Raw genomic sequence first — 21,469 nt, 5'->3', positions numbered from 1 at the left:
GTCCTGGGGTCGAGCCCCGGCTGGGGTTCCCTGCTCAGGAGGAAGCCTGCTTCTCCCTCTCCCACTGCCCCTGCTTGTGTTCCCTCTCTTTCTGTGTCTCTGTCAAAAAATCTTAATGATTTTTTGAAATCTTAAAAAAGTTGAAATGCCTCTGCTCACACCAGGAAACAAGGCTGAGGACTCCTGTGTAAGTGCCCAGTGGGGCTGCTGTTCTTTGAAAGCAGCAAGTTTGCATTGGTACTATGAGAAAAGGAATAATTCAGTTTCTTTCGGGAAAAATGAAGGATAGGAAGAAAAAAAATACCTTACTCCTTGTTTTACAAACATATTTTGCTTTTGCCTAGAGATTGTTAAGCTCCTTTTCAGGACAAAACCTGCTGCTTATTTATCTTTGAGTCTGGCTGGAGAATTTTTTTTTTAAATCTGCAATGCATTATAAATTTGCATATCATACTTGCACCAGGGCCATGTTAATAATCAATCTTCCCTGCGTTGTTCTAACTTTAGTATAGTTCTGCCAAAGCAAAGCACTGCCTTGGGATTTTCTGTGTATATGCATAAAAAAGGTTTAAAAACTGGAGCCCTGTGCTGGAGGGTGAGGTGAGGGGTCAAGCTGATCTGGTTCTGCTGACTCGAAGAGCTGAAGGTCAGCTCAGAGCAGCTCATTTGATAAGATGTTTGGATATGCACAGCATAGAAGTTCAGCAGTAATAAACGAGATCACCTTTCTGCAGCCAGTTCTGGGCTCCGGATTTGTGCCTGGTACCATGCTGGGCTCTGGAGACCCAGGGAAAGGTAGGAGGCAGCCCAGGGAGGGGTGGCGGATTGTAGCAGAGGCTTTTGAGGGAGCCGTGTATAGTTCAAGCCCACATTAACCGTTTCCTAGGTGTAGGTGCTTGGAAAAGGTGTCTAGCTCCCTGAGTCATAGCTTCCTCATTTCTGAAAAAGGAATGATAGTATTTACCTGTACGCTTGTGCCTACTGAATGATCTGTGTTTCATTGTTTGGCACATTGTAAGTGGGCAGAAAGTCGTGGTCTTAAGAATAGTGCACTGCCCCCTGAATTTAGAACAATGACAGGAGCAAGCCATTATTCTGGTTGGGAACGATTGTAAGGCCGTGCCTAAGTGCCTCTGCTGAGCGAGACCAAGCGCAGGTGGGTGCCTCATCACTCAGCAGAGACATGTGTGGAAGGCCTCTGGGGCTTACGGGCACCGCCACTACTTGGTAGTGAGCCAAGACTTGAAGCCCAATTAAGGATTATCTGGCAAAGACAGGGGAAGGACTTACCCTTCCATGCACTAAGAAGTCTGCAAGGACACCCAGGTGCCTTTTTTGGTAAGGTTTCGATTTCAGGTTTGCCAGAACAGTAGAGCTTTGCAGCCTCGGCTCAAGTTGTGAAGAGGAAAAACATGGGAAAGTGTTAAATGCGTCTTTAAGTAAAGGAAGTCTTTTGAAATTCTGATGAAGTGTCCAAGATAAGAATAGACCTTTGATTTGGGGAGCATTTACCTGTGAAGCTTGGCAGTGGTGTCAAGTTCTAGGGAATCCACTGGCAACCAAGAATGGTTCCCACCTGTCCCCCCATGCGGTGACATCTGAGCACACTCCCTTGCAAGCCACCCACTGGTTTCGCAGTTGCCGCCAAACTCCCACTTTCAGAAGGAAGTGATCCCATTTCTGGCTTGAGGGACTGCTAATCAAGAATACCTTATGTACTTCAAGTGGTGGGTAAAGAGATATCTTGGTATGTGTTACTGCAATGATGGAAAGAGCAGGTCCTGTTTCAATGCTATGCTTAATGGGAAACAAGACGTAAACTGTATATGTTGTAGGGAAATATGCTGTATGGGTGCTGAACCTAATTGTAAGGACTTAATAGCAAAATAATCTGCTTTCACATTTAAATACTTACAGAAATTCTTTGTTGAGATCAGCTGGCTTTAATTTCAGAACCCAGCATCTTCTCGGTTTTTACTGCTCATCAAGGTACTGTGCTAAATAGGGTGTCTCCTCATCTCACTAGACTGTAAACAGAACTTTATGACATAGGTTGTTTCCCCATTGACCATGCCACTGATTTTTTAGTTGTAGTAAAATTAACATACAATGTTATATCAGTTTCAGGTGCATAACATAATGATTCCGCAACTGTCTATATTTCTCATTGCTCATATGATAAGTATAGTCACCACTTGTCACCAAACAACATTATTACAGTCTTAACTGACTGTATTTTCTATGCTGAACTTTTCATCTTTGTGACTTGTTTTGTAACTGGAAGTTTGTACCTCTTTTTTTTTTAAGAGTTTATTTATTTATTTGATAGAGATCACAAGTAGGTAGAGAGGCAGGCAGAGAGAGAGAGGGGGAAGCAGGCTCCCTGCTGAGCAGCGAGCCCGACATGGAGCTTGATCCCATGACCCTGAGATCACCACCTGAGCCGAAGGCAGAGGCTTAACCCATTGAACCACCCAGGCTCCCCAAGTTTGCACCGCTTAATCCCTTTTATTTTACCTATCCCCCCCCACCCACCCACGTCCCCTCCAGCAACCGCAGGTTTATTCCTTTTATTGAAGATCTGGTTTTGGGGGCACCTAGGTGGCTCACAGGGTTAAACCTCTGCCTTCAGCTCAGGTCATGATCTCAAGGTCCTGGGATCAAGCTCCACGTTTGGCCCTCTGCTCAACAGGGAGCCTGCTTCCCCCTCTCTTCACCTGCCTTTCTGCCTACTTGTGATCGCTGTCTGTGTGTTAAATAAATAAAAATCTTAAAAAAAAAAAATCTGGTTTTGTCTCCTTTTTTCTTTGTTTATTCATTTGGTTTATTTCTTAAATTCCATATATGAGTGAAATCATGTGGTATTTGTTTTTCTCTATTTGATGTATTGACTTAGCTTGCTTATATGACTAACATAGCTTCTAGGTCCATTCATGTTGTTGCATGTGGCCAGATCTCATTCTTTTTTGTGGCTGAGTAACATTATTCCATATACATCACATCGTCTTTGCCCAGTCATCTGTCATTGAACACCTTGGTTGTTTCCAAATCTTGGGTGTTGTAAATAATGCTGCAGTAAACACAGGGAGGGATGCATAGATCTTTTTGAATTAGTGTTTTTGTTTTCTTTGGGCAAATGGCCAGTAGCGGAATGACTGGATCTTATGGCCTATTTTTAATTTTTTGAGGAGTCTCCATACTGTTTTCCACAGTGGCTGTACCAGTTTGCATTCCGTCCCGTAGTGCCTTAGGGTTCCTTTTTCTCCACATCTTTACCAGTGTCTTGTCTTTTTGTTGTTGTTTGTTGTTATCATCATTATCTTGTCTTTTTATTATTTCTTTTTGATTCTCGCCTTTCCAGTGGGTGTAAGGTGATACCTCATAATGGTTTTGATTTGCATTTCCCTGATGACTGGTGATGATGAGCATCTTTTCATGTGTCTCTTGGCCATTTGTGTGTCGTCTTGGGAGAAATGTGTCAGGTCCTCTGCCCATTTTTAATCAGATTATTTGGTTTTTCTGGATGCTGAGTTCATGTATTTTGGATATTAATCCCTTATTGGATGTATCATTCACAAATATCTTCTCTCATTCAGTGTGCTGCCTCTTTGTTTTGTTGACTGTTAACTTTGCTGTGTGAAAAAGTTTTATTTTGGGGTAGTCCCGGTAGTTTATTTTTGCTTTTGTTTGCCTTGTCTCAGGAGACAGACCTAGAAAAACATTTCTATAGCTGATGCCAAAAAGATTACTGCCTGTGTTTTCTTCTAATTGTTGTATGGTTTCAGGCCTCCCAGTTAGGTCTTTAGGCCATTTTGAGTTTATTTGTGTATTTGGTGTAGGACAGTGATCCAGTTTCAGCCTTGGCATACCGCCGTCCGGTTGTGCAGTCCCATCTGTTGGAGAGATGGTCTTCTCCGGGTTCTGTGTTCTTGCCTCCTTTGTCTAGTTTGACCATATGAGTGTGGTCTGTTTCTGCGTTCTCCATTCTGTTCCTTTGATCTGTGTGTCTAATTTTTGTCCCAGAACCATGCTGTCTTGAATACTTCAGCTTTTTAGTATATCTTGCAGTCTGGGGCTGTGATACATCCAGTGTTGTTCTTCTTTCCCAAGATTGCTTTGGCTGTTTGGAGTCTTTGTGCCTTCATACAAATTTCAGTTATTTTTCTAGTTTTGTGAACAATGCTGTTGGTATTTTGATAGGGACTGCATTACATCTGTAGATTGCTTTGGGTAGTATGGACATACGAAGAATAATGGTTCTTAAAATCTGAGAATATGGAATATCTTTCCATTTGTGTGTGTCATCTTAAGTTTTTTTCCATCAGTTTTTTTATGGTTTCATGTGTCTGTTGGCCATCTGTTTGTCTTTTTTGGGAAAATGTCTATCAGGTCCTCTGCCCATTTTTAATCAGATTGTTTGTTTTTTCCTGATACTGAGGTCGTGTATTAAGAACAGAGCCATTGAAAATGCATGTTAAAGGAAAATAGGTGCACCTGGGTGGCTCAGTGGGTTAAGCCTCTGCCTTCGGCTCACGTCGAGGTCTCAGAGTCCTGAGATCGAGCCCCACATCGGGCCCTCTGCTCAGCAGGGAGCATGATTCCCCCTCTCTCTCTGCCTACTTGTGATCTTGTGATCTCTGTCAAATAAATAAAATCTTAAAAAAAGATAAATCTCTCATTAAAGAACTATAGAAGTCCGTTTGCGCTTCTTAATTTCTTCTGTGGTTTCAACATTCCATATTTAGTGTGGATAGGTTAAGAAGAACCAGTGTCTTTTGTCCTAGATTAGTTGTTTTCTAACTGTGGTGCCCAGACAGCTGCATAAGCATTACCTTAGAACTTGTTAGAGATGAAAATTCTTGGGGCATCTGGGTGGCTCAGTTGGTCTCCCTTCAGCTCAGGTCATGATCCCGGGGTCCTGGGATTGAGCCCTATGTCAGCCTCCCTCTCAGTGGGGAGTCTGCTTCCCCTTCTCCCTCTGCCACTCCCCTGCTTGTGTTCTCTGTGCTCTCTATAAAATAAATAAAATCTTTAAAAAAAAAAAAAGAAAGGAAAAGAAATGAAATGAAAATTCTTGCCCTAATCCAGACCCAGTCTAGATAAAATGAGATTAGTCCTTGTATATGGGGTGGAGCAATGGATAATCTTTCTTCCTGGTCACATCAGGATGAGGGTCAGGTAATTGGGATTTTTTTTTTCCTTCTTTGTAATTCTGGACTTGTTAAATTAAAGATAGCATCATTTGTGTATTGGTAGGAATACGGATTTGATTGTTAACACTAACAATAACAAGGTGGGTTAACAGTATTTAATGAGCCCAATAAGTATTAGGTAATTTTATATGTGATATTTTTCTTCATTTCTTTCCCCTTTAAATTACAGGGTCAGTAATAACTATATCTCCTGGGGCTTTTACTTTAGGTTAAAAACGTTTCTGCAGGCACACAGGACATGCCTCCTCCCCCTTCTGACTATGTGGAGAGAGTGGACAGTCCCGTGGCCTACTCTTCCAATGGTAAAGTGAACGACAAGAGACCCTATCTGGAGTCTTCCTACAAATCAACACCGTAAGTAGCATCTTCCTCCTTCAGATAGAGCGAGTCTTAAAAATAAGTAATTGGATACGTTGATAAATCAGTTCCTATTGTACCATTTAAAATAAATGCTTTAAAATAAATAAATAAATTTAACAGTTTCCCAAAGGCTGGAAACTGATCTTTTGCATTGTTGATGGACGGTTGGCAGATGAGAAGGGTGGGACTGTCAGCTGGTGGGATCTTCTTCCCCTTCTAAGCTTCTTTCTCTTGCTGGTTTAAGGGAGAAAGGATAAATTGGGTTTTTTGGTGTGCGGTTGTCTCTCCCTTCCTGTAACTACTAGGTCTCATGAATGGAAGGGGAAGGTTGCCGGTTGATCCACCCCCAGGCACGTCCATCTTTATTTAACAAGCAGCTCTGTTTGAATTCAGGAATTCTGAGATCTCACTGGCTGTGCTAGATCCTTCATGTTGCTGGGGGATGTGAAACTGATAAAGCCTGTAGGTGTAGTTTTACAAGTACTGTAAATAACCTCACACTGAGCTTCTGGCCTAGAGTAGGTGCCATTATGGTTGCTGAAATGGTATCCCCATTGTGGTTTTAATTTACCCTAAAGCCTAATTCTTTTTTTTTTTTTTTTTTTTAATTTATTTGACAGAAATCACAACTAGGCAGAGATGCAGGCAGAGAGAGAGGAGGAAGTAGGCTCCCCGCGGAGCAGAGAGCCCAATGTGGGGCTCGATCCCAGGACCCTGGGATCATGACCTGAGCTGAAGGCAGAGGCTTTAACCCACTGAGCCACCCAGGCGCCCCCTAAAGCCTAATTCTAATTCAACCTAATGACTAGAGAGGGAAGGGTATTTTGAAATACTGTTATAGACTGGATATAATTTTTGCCTGAGGATGAGAAGTTACTCATCTTTTTTTTGAAGATATTATTATTTTTTTTAAGGTTTTATTTATTTGACAGAGAGATCACAAGTAAGCAGAGAGGCAGGCAGAGGGGGAGAGAGATGGGGAAGCAGGCTCCCCACTGAGCAGAGAGCCTGACTGGGGCTCAATCCCTGGACCCTGAGATCATGACCTGAGCCAAAGGCAGAGGTTTTAACCCACTGAGCCACCCAGGCACCCTGCCACCCCCCTTTTCCATATACAATTCTAGAACTTCAGATTCCTTTGTAGACTAAAAAATAACCTTCCCTTTACCACTTGGATTGTTTTAAATTAAAGGTGTATCTGCTGGAAAACTTTGTGTTGCTTCAAAGTTTTATCTCCAGCTCCCATGCCTACCCTCACCCCTCCCATCTAGTGGTCTACTTTAGGTAGAAATTCCCCCGAATGCATGGTAGTTTGGGCATCTGCAGCTAAGTTAATTGTGGAGTCAGTTTGAGAAAATAGGGTTTATTATTACCCTGGAATGGAACTTGGAAACAGATGGGAGTTTGCCTTACCCTCAATACATATTTTGTTTGGGTCTTTAGAATTGACTATGCCATTGGTTTCAGGTGTGAATGATTTGGAGGAAGAGCATTTTCTTTGTTCTCCTTCTGTTTGGATTTTGAGAAAAAGCCAAAGTGCTTGAAGGCAGTCAGGGGCAAAGGTGTACAAAGTAGAGACTTAATCCTTGTAAAAGTTTACAACTATGATTTGCATGACTTCCGTGCATACATAATAAATATTTATAATGCATCTTGTGACCAGTTGTGCCTCTAAATTAATTATAAAGCCTGAATGGTCACATAGTATTCCACATGCTGTCTATTTTCATGAAAACCAAGATATTTTCACAAATTCATTTGGAACAATTTAAAAATCTTACTTATTCTTTGAATAAGCCAGTACATTTGTAAATATAAAATGGAAAAGGGGCATAGGTTTAGCTTTTGTCCCCCACTACCTAGTTTCCTGTTCTTAGAGGCAGCTAGTGTTACCATTTTCTTTTTTTTTTTAAGTAGGCTCCACACTGGGCTTGAACTCAGGTGCAGAGCTTGAACTCACAACCCTGAGATCAAGAGTCAAATGCTTAACCAACTGAGCCACCCAGGCACCCCACCAATTTTTCTTATATAACTCTTGATTTCTCTTATAATTCCAGAAATTATTTTAAAATAATTATGTTGGCCAAAATGTACATTAGTTAGACCTTTCTTTAAAAAATACTGGCATATTGGGGGTACCTGGGTGGCCCAGTCAGTTAAGTGTATACCTTTGGCTCAGGTCATAGTCTCGGGGTCCTGAAATTGAGCCCCATGTCAGGCTCCCTGCTCAGTGGGGAGCCTGCTTCTCCTGCTCCCTCTGCCCCCCGATTCATGGTCCCTTGCTCTTCTCCTTCCATCTCAAATAAATAAAAATAAAACCTTTTTAAAAAATACTAATGTATTAAATACATTATTAGCAATATGTCTTGGAGATTGTGCATATCAGTGTACAAAGAGTTTACTGATCTGCTTTATAGCTGCATAACATTCCACCGGATGGATATACTATAATTTGTTAACCCTATATTGATGCACACTTTTCCCCCAATGTTTTATTACAAATCACTGCAGGATATAAACTTGTACATGAATCACTTTTCACATATGCGAATGCATCTGGAAGAGATAACTAAAAGCAGAAGTGCTGAGCTGGAAGAAAATTCCTATTTCATTTTGATGGGTACACTCGAATTATAGTCCTCTGGGGGTGTACTTATTTATATTCCCAGCCTACACTCTAGAACTTTTTTGAAGGTCTGGGAAATGCAAATGTGATGCTTAGTTTCAAAATCCAGAAGAAGGGGAGAATGGGGATGGTGCTAAGGAATGTGATGGGACATTATGTCCTGTTTTGTATCCGCTAATGTTGGAAGGAACTTTCAGCCTCTGGGGAATAATAGTAATGGCCAGGTGTTGCCCATGGCAGACTACTACATGTTCTGGAAGATTCAGAGCACATCCACTTGTATGGGGTAGGGGATGCACATTATGTCATGGGTTTGTCTGTCTTCAGGCTTTCATAAAGGTGCTTAGTAGCCCACGAGTGCCTCTCCTTGCTTTTGTAGTCCATAGACAAGGAATTAGAGTGGGAACATTGTGTCTAAGGTCCATGGTAAGGATGAGGTACCTCCACACTTAGAATTTTTTTCCCCAGGGGATAACACACATTCAGTAAATCTTGGGCATCTGGGTGGCTCAGTGGGTTAATCCTCTGCCTTCGGCTCAGGTCATGATCCCAGAGTCCTGGGATCAAGCCCCACATTGGGCTCCCTGCTCAGCAGGGAACCTGCTTCCCCCTCTCTCCCTGCCTGCCTCTCTATCTGCTTGTGACCTCTCTCTCTGTGTCAAATTTTAAAAAAAAGAAAAAAAGAAAATTCTTAAAAGAGTACTAATCTTGAACACATACAGTTTGATGATTTTTTGCATGTGTGAATGCTGAAGTAACCACCACCACACCAACAGAGAGACATACCAAGCACTCCAGAAGGTCCTCGTGTGCCCTTTCTTCATTGATATCCCCATCCCCCCACCACAATTTTGATGCCTGTAACTACTTCTTAGTTGAGTTTATTATTGAAGTTCTTATAAAGTGGAATCATACGGTAATTACGGATGTGTCTCGCACCTTGTGCTCATCATGTCCTATATCTTAGAATTTCAGGGCAACTAGAATTCACACTGGGTTAGGAGATAGCAGAATTTAACTGAAAATGGTTGCTTCTCTACCTTTTCTAGTTAAATTTAGAAGCTCCCCCCCCCATGCTATCCTGTCCAAATCCAGGGTGAATTCATCCTTATAAGTCAAGGAAGTTGAATGTTGGCATGTCCCAGAGCTCTCAAGGTGGGTTGACACCCGAGAGTGCCAATGAACCCTTGTATGGTGCAGTAAAGAGGCCAGTAAGATAATCTGTTAGGACTGTATACAAGTTGTAGGAATTCACTGGTCCACATTAGACCAAGGAATGGGCTCCCTTCAGGAAGGGTGTGAGCTCAGAAGGAAGACATGAGGACTCCTGTTGCTGTGTGGGCTTTATTGTCGGTACAGCTTCTGTTAAAGCAGCACGGTCATCCACATTTTCCAGGCTACGTTGACCTTCCAGCACAGGATTTAGAAAATAGAATGTTGGGGCGCCCGGGTGGCTCAGTGGGTTGGGCCGCTGCCTTCGGCTCAGGTCATGATCTCAGGGTCCTGGGATCGAGTCCCGCATCGGGCTCTCTGCTCAGCAGGGAGCCTGCTTCCCTCTCTCTCTCTCTGCCTGCCTCTCTATCTACTTGTGATCTCTCTCTGTCAAATAAATAAATAAAATATTTAAAAAAAAAAAAAAAGAAAATAGAATGTTTTTTCCCAAAGCTGACATACAAAATACATTGAAAGATTCCTGATTGGCCCTTTTTGAGTCATTGTCATTCCCAAGGGTAGGGAGATAGCGTTCTCTGATTGACAAGGTTTAGATATTCCCCCCAGTAATGGTGACAGTTCTAAACTACTACATAGGGGCACTTGGGTGGCTCAGTCGTTAAGCATCTGACTTTGGCTCAGGTCAAGATTTCAAAGACAGGGATCCAGTCCCTCTTTGGGCTCTCTGCTCTGCAGGCAGCCTGCTTCTTCCTCTGCCTCTGCCTCTCCTCCCTGTCCCCTCTGTCTCTCAAATAAATAAATAAATTCTTTGGAAAAAAGATTAAAAATCAAATAAAATACCATGTACATAATGGACAGTATGCTGCCTGATATTGATCATGTCTTGTTTCTCTTCCCTCGTGGGTACTGGGTGTCATCAGAAAAGAGGATTCTTGTGAATGTGTTTCCAGTTCAGGAATTCTCTTGAACACCTGCCACGTACCCAGTAGTTGGCTAGGTGCCCCGGGAATTCCAAGTCCTTGTTCTCATGGAGGGGGCGATCTACTAGGGACAGAAGACCACACACAGTAGCTACACTGAGAATCAGGGCAAGGTGGGAGAACCAAAGGCAACTGAGGGAGGACGTGTACAGAAAACATATGAATAGAAGAGACAGAATACACAAGGGTGAACTTCGAGGTCCTGGAGACTGAGTTTGGAAATCAGGGAAAGCATACAGCTGGTTGCCTCTTCAGGGTCATGCAGATTATGACCTAATGGACATTGTATCTAAAGGTAGGTTAAGAGATTATTGACGGTACACGTATTCTCTCTTTTTTTTTAAATAAAGATTTTATTTATTTATTTGAGAGACAGATCACAAGTAGGCAGAGAGGCAGGCGGGGGTGGGAGGGAAGCTGAGCAGAGAGCCCGATGTGGGGCTCGATCCCAGGACCCTGAGATCATGACCTGAGCCGAAGGCAGAGACCTGGGTGCCCCCATATTCCCTAGCTCTTAAATGTGTATATACTTGTAAGCATTTTGCGTTTAGGTTTTATGCTGTATCAAGTATGTTACCCTCTGGTATTGGAAGTATGTAGAAGAGTGGGAGGTGGAAAACTTCCAAAGTAAAGAGCTATTTATTTATTTTAAAAGATTTTATTTATTTATTTGAGAGAGAGGGAGAGAGAGCACAAGCAAGGGGAGGGGGCAGAGGAGCCCAACAAAGTAAAAAGATTTATAAAATCAATATCTAATGTAATTATGGGAGGAGGCATGTTTTGGGTTTTGTTCTTTTCTGATTTCTTTTGCTGTTTGGCTTCCTCCTTCTCTAGTCACTACTCCTTCAAATATACCTACTGCGTTCCCAGAGCGAGAAGCATAATACTGGCAATTTTGGCAGAGTGACTAGGAACTTGTCACTCATTGACTCATGGAAAAAGTCACATTTTCCCTTCTTTAGATGTAGCAATAACAAAGCATACTGTAACCTGAATACATTCAAAAGAAGGCATAAATCCCACTTAACCACCCGCAACTGTGCACACACATCCCAACGCTTTAGGCATCTACAAGACATTAGTGTGACAGAAATCTGAAGACTTTCACAACAGTTAGTGGCAAGCAGTTCTGGATCACCTAGAGAATAGATTACACCTCAACAGACAAAGCTCAAGATGAGAGCTTCTGTAAATTGAAAGCAGTGAGAAAACAAAAGTCTCGAGACATTTTTAATACTTGGTTTGAATATCAAGGCTGGGGTTCGAAAGTCTCTGGCGTGTCTTTTGTCTTCCTTTCAATGCTCTTCTTGCCCTTCTGCAGCTCTGCTAGCAGGGAAAGTTGAGCTCTGCCTCGCTGTCACTCACATGTACTTAACCATTGCCATAGCTCTTGCTCTTTACTTCTGTGTTTGGCCTCGTTTTCATGCTTGGCACAGAAACATCTGCAGTTAAAAGTCTAATGCAATATTAAATAATTGCATTAGGAAAATAAGTCTAATAATTGTAATGCTTCCATGCCATTCAGTCTACGTGGCTGTAAGATGAACATAGCAGTTTAAATTTTTAGTACTTTAGTTTTTCTAGATTGTATCTTGAAAAGAAAACTGATGTATAGGAGTCTAGAATTAATATTAAAAATGCTTACCTCTGGGGTGCCTGGGTGGCTCGGTGGGTTAAGGCCTCTGCCTTTGGCTCAGGTCATGAACCCAGGGTTCTGGGATCGAGCCCTACATCGGGCTCTCTGCTCAGCGGCAAGCCTGCTTCCCTCTCTGTCTGCCTCTCTGCCTCTCTCTCTCTGTCAAATAAATAAATAAAATCTTAAAAAAAAAAAAAAATGCTTACCTCTGAGAGTCATCTTCCAAAGGTAGACAGGTACGTGCATTTCTCTTCAACTCTCTGAATTCCACGAACCTGGAAGAACCTGTGGAAAAGAATCCTGAGTGTTATTTTCTTGACCGCCTTTTGTGGAGTAAGTCCCTGGCACAGGTCTAGGAAACACCTCTCCCGCAGCAGCCTGGGCTTCCTAAAGTGCAATCTTGGGTCCATCTTACTCTCTGTGGTTACTGTACTCTTCCAGGCCACAGACTGTAGTGGTCCCCGCCATCCCTGAACACTGCTTGCTGTTTCGTTAGGGTGCCCGAAGTGGTGCAGGAGCTGCCGGTGACCTCGCCCGTGGATGACTTCAGACAGCCTCGCTACAGCAGCAGCAGCAACAACTTCGAGACGCCTTCCAGAAGGGCCCCCACGAAAGGAAGAGCGGGCAGGTCCAAGCGGCCAGAGCAGGACCACTATGAAACAGACTACACAACTGGCGGCGAGTCGTGCGACGAGCTGGAGGAGGACTGGATCAGGTAGTGGGTGGCCTTGTGCGGGGACCGCCTATGCGGGTTCTGATTGTTAGCCTGGGTCAGTCGGCTGGGGGACTGCTTGCCGGCCCAGCTGGGCTTGGGTGGTGCGATTTCATCCTTGAACAGCCAGGACTGGAGGTGATTTTTTGTTTGGCTTTTTTTCCCCCTAGTACTCTTTGGTAACAAAGGTGGGCGGGAAGGGGTATGTTTGGCTGTGACTGTGTCCTAAAAACACGTTGAGCATCTTCCACGAGGTGACTAATGAACCTCAACAGTGTTCGTGCACCAGTCGTCACCCAAAAAGGGTCTTCCAAACAAAGAAAACACGAGTATACAGGAACTGTGGTTACTGATCATCAAATTCCGAGACCAGTGCTATGGCTTTGTTTCGGCATTCACTTTTTTTTTTTTTAAAGATCTTATTTATTTATTTGACAGAGATCACAAGTAGGCAGGCAGGCAGAGAGAGAGAGAGGAGGAACAGGCTCCCTGCTGAGTAGAGAGCCCGATGTGGGACTCGATCCCAGGACCCTGAGATCATGACCTGAGCTGAAGGCAGAGGCTTAACCCACTGAGTCACCCAGGCACCCTCAGCATTCACTTTTAAATTAAGATTTCATGATGAGACCAGTGATTCTTTTAAAAGTTTAATTCAGGGGCACCTGGGTGGCTCAGTGCGTTGAGCGTCTGCCTTCCTGCTCAGGTCATGATCTCAGAGTCCTGGGATCAAGCCCCTCATCCTGCTCTCTGCTCAGCAGGGAGCCTTCTTCCCCCTCTCTCTCTGCCTGCTTCTCTGCCTACTTGTGATCTCTCTCTCTGTCAAATAAATAAATAAACTCTTAAAAAAAAAAAGTTTAATCCAGAAGACTTTGGCAAACAGTTACGTAAACAGTGAACAATGCAGTGTTCTGGCCGAGGTGTGGTTAAGTTCCTGTGTGTGCTGGTGGTTGAGTTACAGTGCATCATTACCAACTCTGCTCGTGCGTGGTGTGTAGCCCTTTGATGCTCAGGTATGCTGAGAAGTGGGGTACAAATCAGAAACATCTGCAGTGTGAATTATGGTGCATCAAAACATTGCTTCTCAGGATGGAAGGAGGGATGAGTGATATAGTAGAGTATGAAATCTCACTGGTGATTCTCATTCCTCATTCCCCTTTCTCCACAAGAGTTCTTGGCCAGGGACACCCGAGTAGCTCAGTAGGTTAACCCTGGTTTTGGCTCAGGTCGTGAGATTGAGCCACATCTCCAGTGGGGAATTTACTTGAGATTCTCTCCTTCTCCCCCTCCCCTACATCCTTGAGAAAGCCCAGGTCACGGCTTCCCTCACTCAGAGTCAGACACGCAGAGTTGAACACATGTAAGGTGTTGGTTTGTTGGACTTTAAACAGAAATATTCTATAATCGTGTAGTGTTGTATATTTAGAATAAATGAGTTCCTATGACTTGAACCTTAAAGTTCATAAATGATTTTTAATTTTATTTCTAAAAATTATATAAGCACAGTATTTTATTTTTAAAAGATGTATTTATTTTAGAGACCATGCACAAACTGGGGGCAGGGAGAGGGAGAGAAGTAATCTCAAGCAGGCTCCCCCCTGAAGTGGACCTAACACTAGGCTTGATCCCAGGACCCTAAGGTCATGACCTGAGCAAAAACCAAGAGTCAGCCAGTCAAATCACTGGGAAACCCAGGCACTGCACTCCCCCCAAGCATAGTATATATATTTTTTCAAGCATAGTATTTTTAAAAGCATAAGCAGTGATATATAAAGTATAATCATTCTTTTTTTGAGAGAGAGAGGGAGAGAGTGTGAGCAGACAGAAGGGGCAGAGGGAGTAGGTGAGAATCTTAAAGAGCCGCCATGCTGAGCTTGGAGCCGGAAGAGGATTGGTTTTATGACCTAAGCTGAAATCAAGAGTCTGATCCTCAACCGACTGAGCCACCCAGGTGCCCCTGAAGTATAATCTTCTTAAGAGAACTCATTTGCATCCCACCTTTCTCTTTCCATAAGCAACAAAACGAAAGCAGGAGATTGTAATTTTCCATATCCCACCAGCATCATTATCTTTTTTTTTTTTTTTTTTTTTTATATTTTTATTTGACAGAGAGAAATCACAACTAGGCAGAGAGGCAGGCAGAGAGAGAGGAGGAAGCAGGCTCCCCGCGGAGCAGAGAGCCCGATGTGGGGCTCGATCCTAGGACCCTGGGATCATGACCTGAGCTGAAGGCAGAGGTTTTAACCCACTGAGCCACCTAGGTGCCCCGCATCATTATCTTTGATGAAGAAATACTGGACTTTATGTTTGCTAGAGTCATAAATAGTCATTTTCTCAATTTTTAGGGAATATCCACCTATTACTTCAGATCAACAAAGACAACAGTACAAGAGAAATTTTGACACTGGCCTGCAGGAATACAAGAGCTTACAAGCAGAACTCGATGAGGTCAATAAAGAACTCTCTCGTCTGGATAAAGAATTGGATGACTATAGAGAAGAAAGTGAAGAGTACATGGTAAATTCAGACCTGATAATTACATATCATAGATGATGTTATTCTAATCTATGAAGATACACTGTCCTTTCTATTAATGCTGACTCAGATTTCACTAGCAGTTCTCAAACTGATTTCATTGAAAAACAACTGAAATCCCATCTTGGATGAAAGTCTTTCCAAAGTGAAGAGTATATTAACGTTTGTTACAAAGTACAAAAATTAGGCTATGTACATATATCCCTTTCTGTTAAAAAAAAAAAAGCTATATTTTTCTATTTATAAACACAGTTCATTCTTTATATGAAATATTAAGCAAACAGAATTGGGTACAGAAAAATAAACTGCCTTAAATTTTGTCAATTGGTTGTCACCAAAATATAAGTTGTTAAAATAGCCCCTTCGTGCACAAGTGCACCTAGACACACCATCTTTGATATGAAGTTACCTTATGTTTTACTGCATCCTTCTTGTTTGTTTTTTAACTCAGCAGTAGTTTATGGTGGTGGTGGTTTTTTCCCCCCCTTGGCTGGGGTAATGTTTGTCTGTGAAAGTTACTCTTTCCTTTTTAATCCCCCTTTCTATACTGTACTCTTTACAAGGAAGTCACTATGACTAGATCACCCTTCAGGAATGGGAAATTATGCTTTAGTTCTTTAAAGACAGTGCACCTACACAAATTATTTGGAATTCTTGTGCATAAGAAATTGGTCATTTCCTCGCATTTATTTATTTTAATCATTTATGTCAGTATTGACATAAATGGATATCTGTTTTATGCTTTGGGTTATAATCCAATACTAGTTTATTGCTCAGAATATTTTATATATGTATAGTATATAATATAGTTAACTTATATCTATAATATATACATCACATATATATATATTAGTGTGGGTATATGTCTATACACTTACATATATACATAATACATATATATTTAAGTTAGTTACTAGGGAGCTCAGACTGTTTTCATAATGGGCTATAACCAGATAAAAGCTGTGCTTTACTGAAGATCTCTCTGGTGTCAGCGTGGCACATGGACCAACATGGGGACAGATGAGAGGCAGCTAAACAACATAGTTAACCTGTCTATGAAAATAAAACGTGAGGAGTAAGTCATACATTTCTCTTTACTGGCTGCCTTCAGGCCCTCTTGCTGATGTAATAGTTGTAAGAACCTAAAGACTTCATTATTTTAATTTCCTGTCATTTTGGCATTGGTGTCAGTTTTAACTCTAAAATAGAACATCAGGAATGTTACTTTTGAAAGAAAAACTGCCCTGCTAACCATCCTCTATTGTGTTTCTCGTTAATAGGCTGCTGCTGATGAGTACAATAGACTGAAGCAAGTTAAGGGAGTAAGTATCCCAGATTGTAAGATTCTTCAAGGAAGAATTTTTCTATTGTGTATCTTTTATTTAACCTTTTGAAATGACTATGAACACCTTATCACACAAGCACTGATTATGACAAAAGGCCCTAAAACCACAGGCTGAAAACTGTAACAGAAGGTAGAACTTAATTTCAGTTGTTTGCAACTACTACCAGTTCTGATAAGCTTTTTTAAAAACTTGAAGTATATATACAGAAACCACACTATGAGTCTACAATGTGGGAAATTTGCACCAAGCGACCATATACCTTCATATCTGGCACCCAGATGAAGAAGTACATTTCCTAGTGTATACGTTTCCCTGGCAAACCCCTCTTGTGCTCTCCTCCAGTTTTTCTTCTCCCCACAGATAACTACCATCCTATCTTCTACCAACATAGAGGAGTTTAGCCTATTTTGGACTTAATGTACATGGAATCATGTAGTATGTATATTTTAGATGTGATTTCTTTTTTAAAAGATTTTATTTATTTGAGAGAGAGCGAAAGCACAAGCACTGAAGGATCAGAGGGAAAAGCAGGCTTTGTGCTGAGCGTGGAGTCCGATATGGGGCTTGGTTGGGCTTCGGTTGTTCCCAGCTTATGGCTTTTATAATTAATGCCGCTTGAAACATTTTTCTAAGTGTCTATGCACATGTGAGCACATTTGTTCAGTGTGTGCTTGGGAGTGAAATTTCAGGGTCATGGGGCAAGTGTCTGTCTGACCTTGGGTAAATGGTGTCAAACAGCTTTCCCGGTTTGCCAATATATTCCCAGTGAGCTGTGTAGTCCTTTTGCTCCATATCCTTGTCAACACTTGGCTTTATCGGTCTGTCTTGGTTTAAAACTTTGTTTTTCATAAATATTATGTTAAATTTTTAAAAAAATCACAAAACACCATAATTTTAAATGCAAGAATTTAAAAGGGTATATAGCGGGGCGTCTTTGATCTTGGGGTTTTGAGTTCAAGCCCCATGTTGGTTGTAGAGATTACTTAAAAAAATTTTTTTTTTATTTAAAAAAAGGAAAGAGTATATAGTAAAATTCCCTGTCTTACTCCCCATTTACCTATTTCTCCTTTCCCAAGTCAACCAGTATCACCAGTTTTTGTTTGACCAATTGTTTTTTAAAGATTTTGTTTTGGGGGCGGCTCCTGGGTGGCTCAGTTGATTAAGTTGTCTGCCCTCAGTTCAGGTCATATTCCCAGGGTCCTGGCATCAAGTCTGGCATCAGGCTGTCTGCTAAGCAAGGAGTCTCTTTCTCCCTCTCTCTCTGCCCCTCCCCCCATTCATGCTCACTTGAATTCTCTCTCTCTGCGTGTCAGATAAATCTTTTTGGGAGTCCCTGGGTGGCTCAGCAGATAAAGCATCTGCCTTCAGCTCAGGCCGTGATCCCAGGATCCTGGGATGGAGCCCCACATTGGGCTCCCTGCTCAGCAGGAAGCCTGCTTCTCCCTCTCCCAATGCCTATAGCTCCCCATTTGTGTGCCCACTTACTTTCTCTCTCTGTCAAATAAATCTTTAAAAAAAGATTTTATTTTTGGGGTGCCTGGGTGGCTCAGATGGTTAAGCGTCTGCCTTCGGCTTAGGTTATGATCTCTAGGTCCTGGGATTGAGCCCTACATTGGGCTCCCTGCTCTGCTGGGAACCTGTTTCTCCCTCTGCTCCTCCCCCTCCTGGTGTGTGTGCGAGCACACACTCGCTCTCTCTTAAATAAATAAATAAAATCTTAAAAAAAATTATTTTTAAGTTCTCTCTACACTCAATGTGGTGCTTGACCCCACAACCCCGAGACCAAGAATCACATGCTCTACCAGTTGAGCCAGCCAAGCACCCTTGTTTTAATGATTTTTTAGATAATGTGTTAGCAAAAAGTCCAGTTAATTTTTGGGGGGGGTCACTTTACAAATCACTAGACATTAGCATATGCTTTGTAAAACTCAGGTTAGAAGGTACAATTGAGCAAAAAGAACCAGCCGCCTGTATGATCAGAGAAACTGCCATAAGCCTGTATGTATTACTCCATTCCTCACCCCCAACAATTTAGACTAATATTCCATGATTATTTTACTTCACCTCTGCCTTCCTAGCAGCTAACACAACTTGTTTTTATTCTGTTAAATTTACCTGGTTTATTTATTTTTTTCCTTTTTAGTCTGCAGATTACAAAAATAAGAGGAATTATTGCAAGCAGCTGAAGAGCAAATTGTCACACATCAAGAAGATGGTGGGAGATTATGACAGACAGAAAACATAGAAGACTAATGGCATACAATTGAGAGATTAAGAAGTATTTGACATCTCTGCAATCTTCTCAGAAGGCAAAATGACTTTGGATTCTAACCCAGGAGACCAAGTCTTTGTGATCATTACAAAGTTTTGGTAGCTTTAATATCATCAGTATTAAAGCATTTTATAATGAGCTTTTGATAATCAACTGAGCTGAACACTCCAGTTAAGGATTCTAGGCTTTAAACTTCGGCTGTCGTGTTAAGGACCGACTGACTACAGGTTGAGGATTTTAAACCTTGAAGGAAGGTCCCATGGTGACCTGTGCTGTGAACTTGCACAGTCTTCTCTTAATACGTAAGTGCGCTCATTAGTTCCCATAGGCTATCTCGTCCATTCCTCCTGGAGTTCTGCCTTTAGAACTGTTATTTATAACCATTCCTTCTCAGGTAAGGAAATTCTGTCCCTGCAGTGAAGTGTCTGAAGTGAAAGTGCTTGTTTCCTGGCTTGCAGTGTTGGTTATGTGTGTTTTGTAACTTGAGTCTATGAATAAAGTCCCTGGCCTTTCGTATGTTAACTAACTATGGCTAGGGCATTCTGCCAACCTCCCTATTGATTTTTTTCTACGTATCAATGGTGTTAAAAGAGCTTTTATTATTTTATGTTATCCAGATAATAAAGATCATGTAAAAATAACAAATTATGGAAACTTAAAGATTGTATATAGAGTCACCTTTTAAGAATCAAAATTTAAAGCTCCTGGTTAGAATTCTGTTGTGTATTCTAAAATACTTTGTCATCTTCTATGGTTTACATGCATTGTTGTTTGTTTTTTTTTTAAACCAACTAGGCTTTTTCATTATATCAGAGTATCTGATGACGTTGCTGATTCAGTTGTGACTTGAATTGTATCTTACAACAATGTTCAGGTTCTGTACATACTTTCTAAGGTATTAAACCTGGTGTTGTCTCTCTTTCATACATTTGTTTGACATCATTAGTGCTATTAAGTTTTGGAAAATCATACTCAATTTTATCTGTTCATGTTTTAAACTATTTTGGGTGCTGTGCTGGTTGCTCACTTTCCCAGTCTTGGCTATCAGAAGGCTGATTTGTCTGGAAATAGAATGCAGTCCCACAAAACATGAAATTACTTCAGATGGTGCCCTCGGTTTACCACTTGTGTTTTAAATTTAAATTTTTGTTAGTGAAGTGAAATTAACTGATAGTGGGCATATAGCTAGCCCAGTTGGTTGTGACTCCCCCCAAGTTTAGAACTGTTTTTGTGAAAATTTTTGAAGAGTAAACTTTAAATAATCATTAGTATATAATTCAGACATATAAGTATGTAATTCTTTATATACGAGTCTGAATCATTTTCCAAAGATACATCTTAAAATAATTTTTCTATTATAATGGATTCATTTCTTCAAATTGAAGAAATTCTTAATTTCCCATGTGCTCTACATACTTACTACATACCTTTTGGTTTTACACCAAACGGTAAAGACTCTCTTGAGCAACTTAACTCAGTTTTATGTATGCTAAAATTTAAATTTCTTTGTTCTTGGAAGTCAGTGTACTTAAATTATGAAGACGGCAAGGTTGCCGGGTTCTGATAAAACAAAAGTGTACAGCTGAATGAACAAAATCAAATAGCATAAATTTCCATTGTAAAATTATGTCAGAAAATTGGACTTAGAAATAAAATAACAAGAAAACCATTTCTCAAATGTGGTACTTAAATACCACTTGGGATTAACCAGCTGGATATAACTTTAAGAACCACTTAGGCCGATTTCTAGTTTGGAAAATAAAAGGTTTAGATTAGACGTCGGAGGTCTCGTACATCTCATACATGCTTACTTCTGCAGTCTGCTTTCTACTATAAACGATTGTTCCAGAAGTTCTGTTGGGAAAGCCTGTGGTCCTGCTGATAACTGCACACAGGGATTCCTTTATGTAGGTGATTCTGTATTAAAAGTAGATAAGATCAATACTTTAGTTTCTCTGTATTTTGAAAGATTCAAAGAAATACAGAAAGCTATAAACGTATATATAACCATCTTCCAGAAAGAACAGGTGTTAGTCTTGTCATATATGCCTTGTATTTTTTGAAATAAATTGAAGTCTCTTAGAATTTATAGTAAAAGTTAAACTGTATACACACACATATATAAAATCATGTAATCCTTATAACATTCCATTGACATGTAATCATTTCTCATCCTCATTTAACATGTAAGAAAACTGATGATGTGGTAGATTGACTGGTCCCCCGTCACACAGTGGCAAGTGATTAAATAGGATTGGAATCTTGGTCTGTTGGAATATTAGGTTCTGTACTCCCGTTCTGGGTTGACTGTCACTAAATTCATGGGTTAGGTAAGATGGGATTGCTCTGTCTGGTGTTAATAAAATATATTTTAAGAGCATTTTAAGTACTTTTAATTGATATAAAATGCTTCATATGAAATACTGAAAGTATCTATAATGACCAGAATGGGTGTGTGTGTGTGTGTGTGTGTGTGTGTGTATAGGGTACGAGCATAAGAAGGAGTTCTCCAGTCGTGGCTCTGGAGACCTTGAATTGAGGCTGTAAGACTTCCTCACTCAGAACTGTCTTCCCTGCTTCATCACTGTGATAGGAAATATCTCATCTGCACATTTCTGA

General features: G+C 41.2%; 1 protein-coding gene and 1 non-coding gene across 6 annotated transcripts in view; one reads left to right on the top strand and one right to left on the bottom strand.

Moving 5' to 3' along the window:
* The window catches only part of OCLN (occludin), a 61,311-nt gene extending 40,081 nt beyond the window's left edge, over positions 1–21,230 (top strand). For all 5 annotated transcript variants that reach the window (XM_046000251.1, XM_046000253.1, XM_046000250.1 and 2 more), the window contains 5 exons: positions 5,422–5,567; positions 12,485–12,703; positions 15,043–15,214; positions 16,513–16,554; positions 18,722–21,230. In XM_046000251.1, the coding sequence (XP_045856207.1) occupies positions 5,422–5,567; positions 12,485–12,703; positions 15,043–15,214; positions 16,513–16,554; positions 18,722–18,823 (681 nt within the window). In that variant the 3' untranslated portion in view covers positions 18,824–21,230. The remainder of the gene's footprint in view (positions 1–5,421; positions 5,568–12,484; positions 12,704–15,042; positions 15,215–16,512; positions 16,555–18,721) is intronic.
* On the bottom strand, positions 418–528 carry LOC123939529. Its single transcript, XR_006817901.1, has one exon. It is a non-coding gene; the product is annotated as a U6 spliceosomal RNA (small nuclear RNA).
* Positions 21,231–21,469: the final 239 nt, after the last annotated feature.

This window comes from Meles meles, chromosome 3 (genome assembly GCF_922984935.1).
Source record: "Meles meles chromosome 3, mMelMel3.1 paternal haplotype, whole genome shotgun sequence".
In the NCBI taxonomy this organism is placed as follows: domain Eukaryota; kingdom Metazoa; phylum Chordata; class Mammalia; order Carnivora; family Mustelidae; genus Meles; species Meles meles.
The sequence above is the reverse complement of the archived record's forward strand: the minus strand, read 5'-3'. Positions and strand labels throughout refer to the sequence as shown.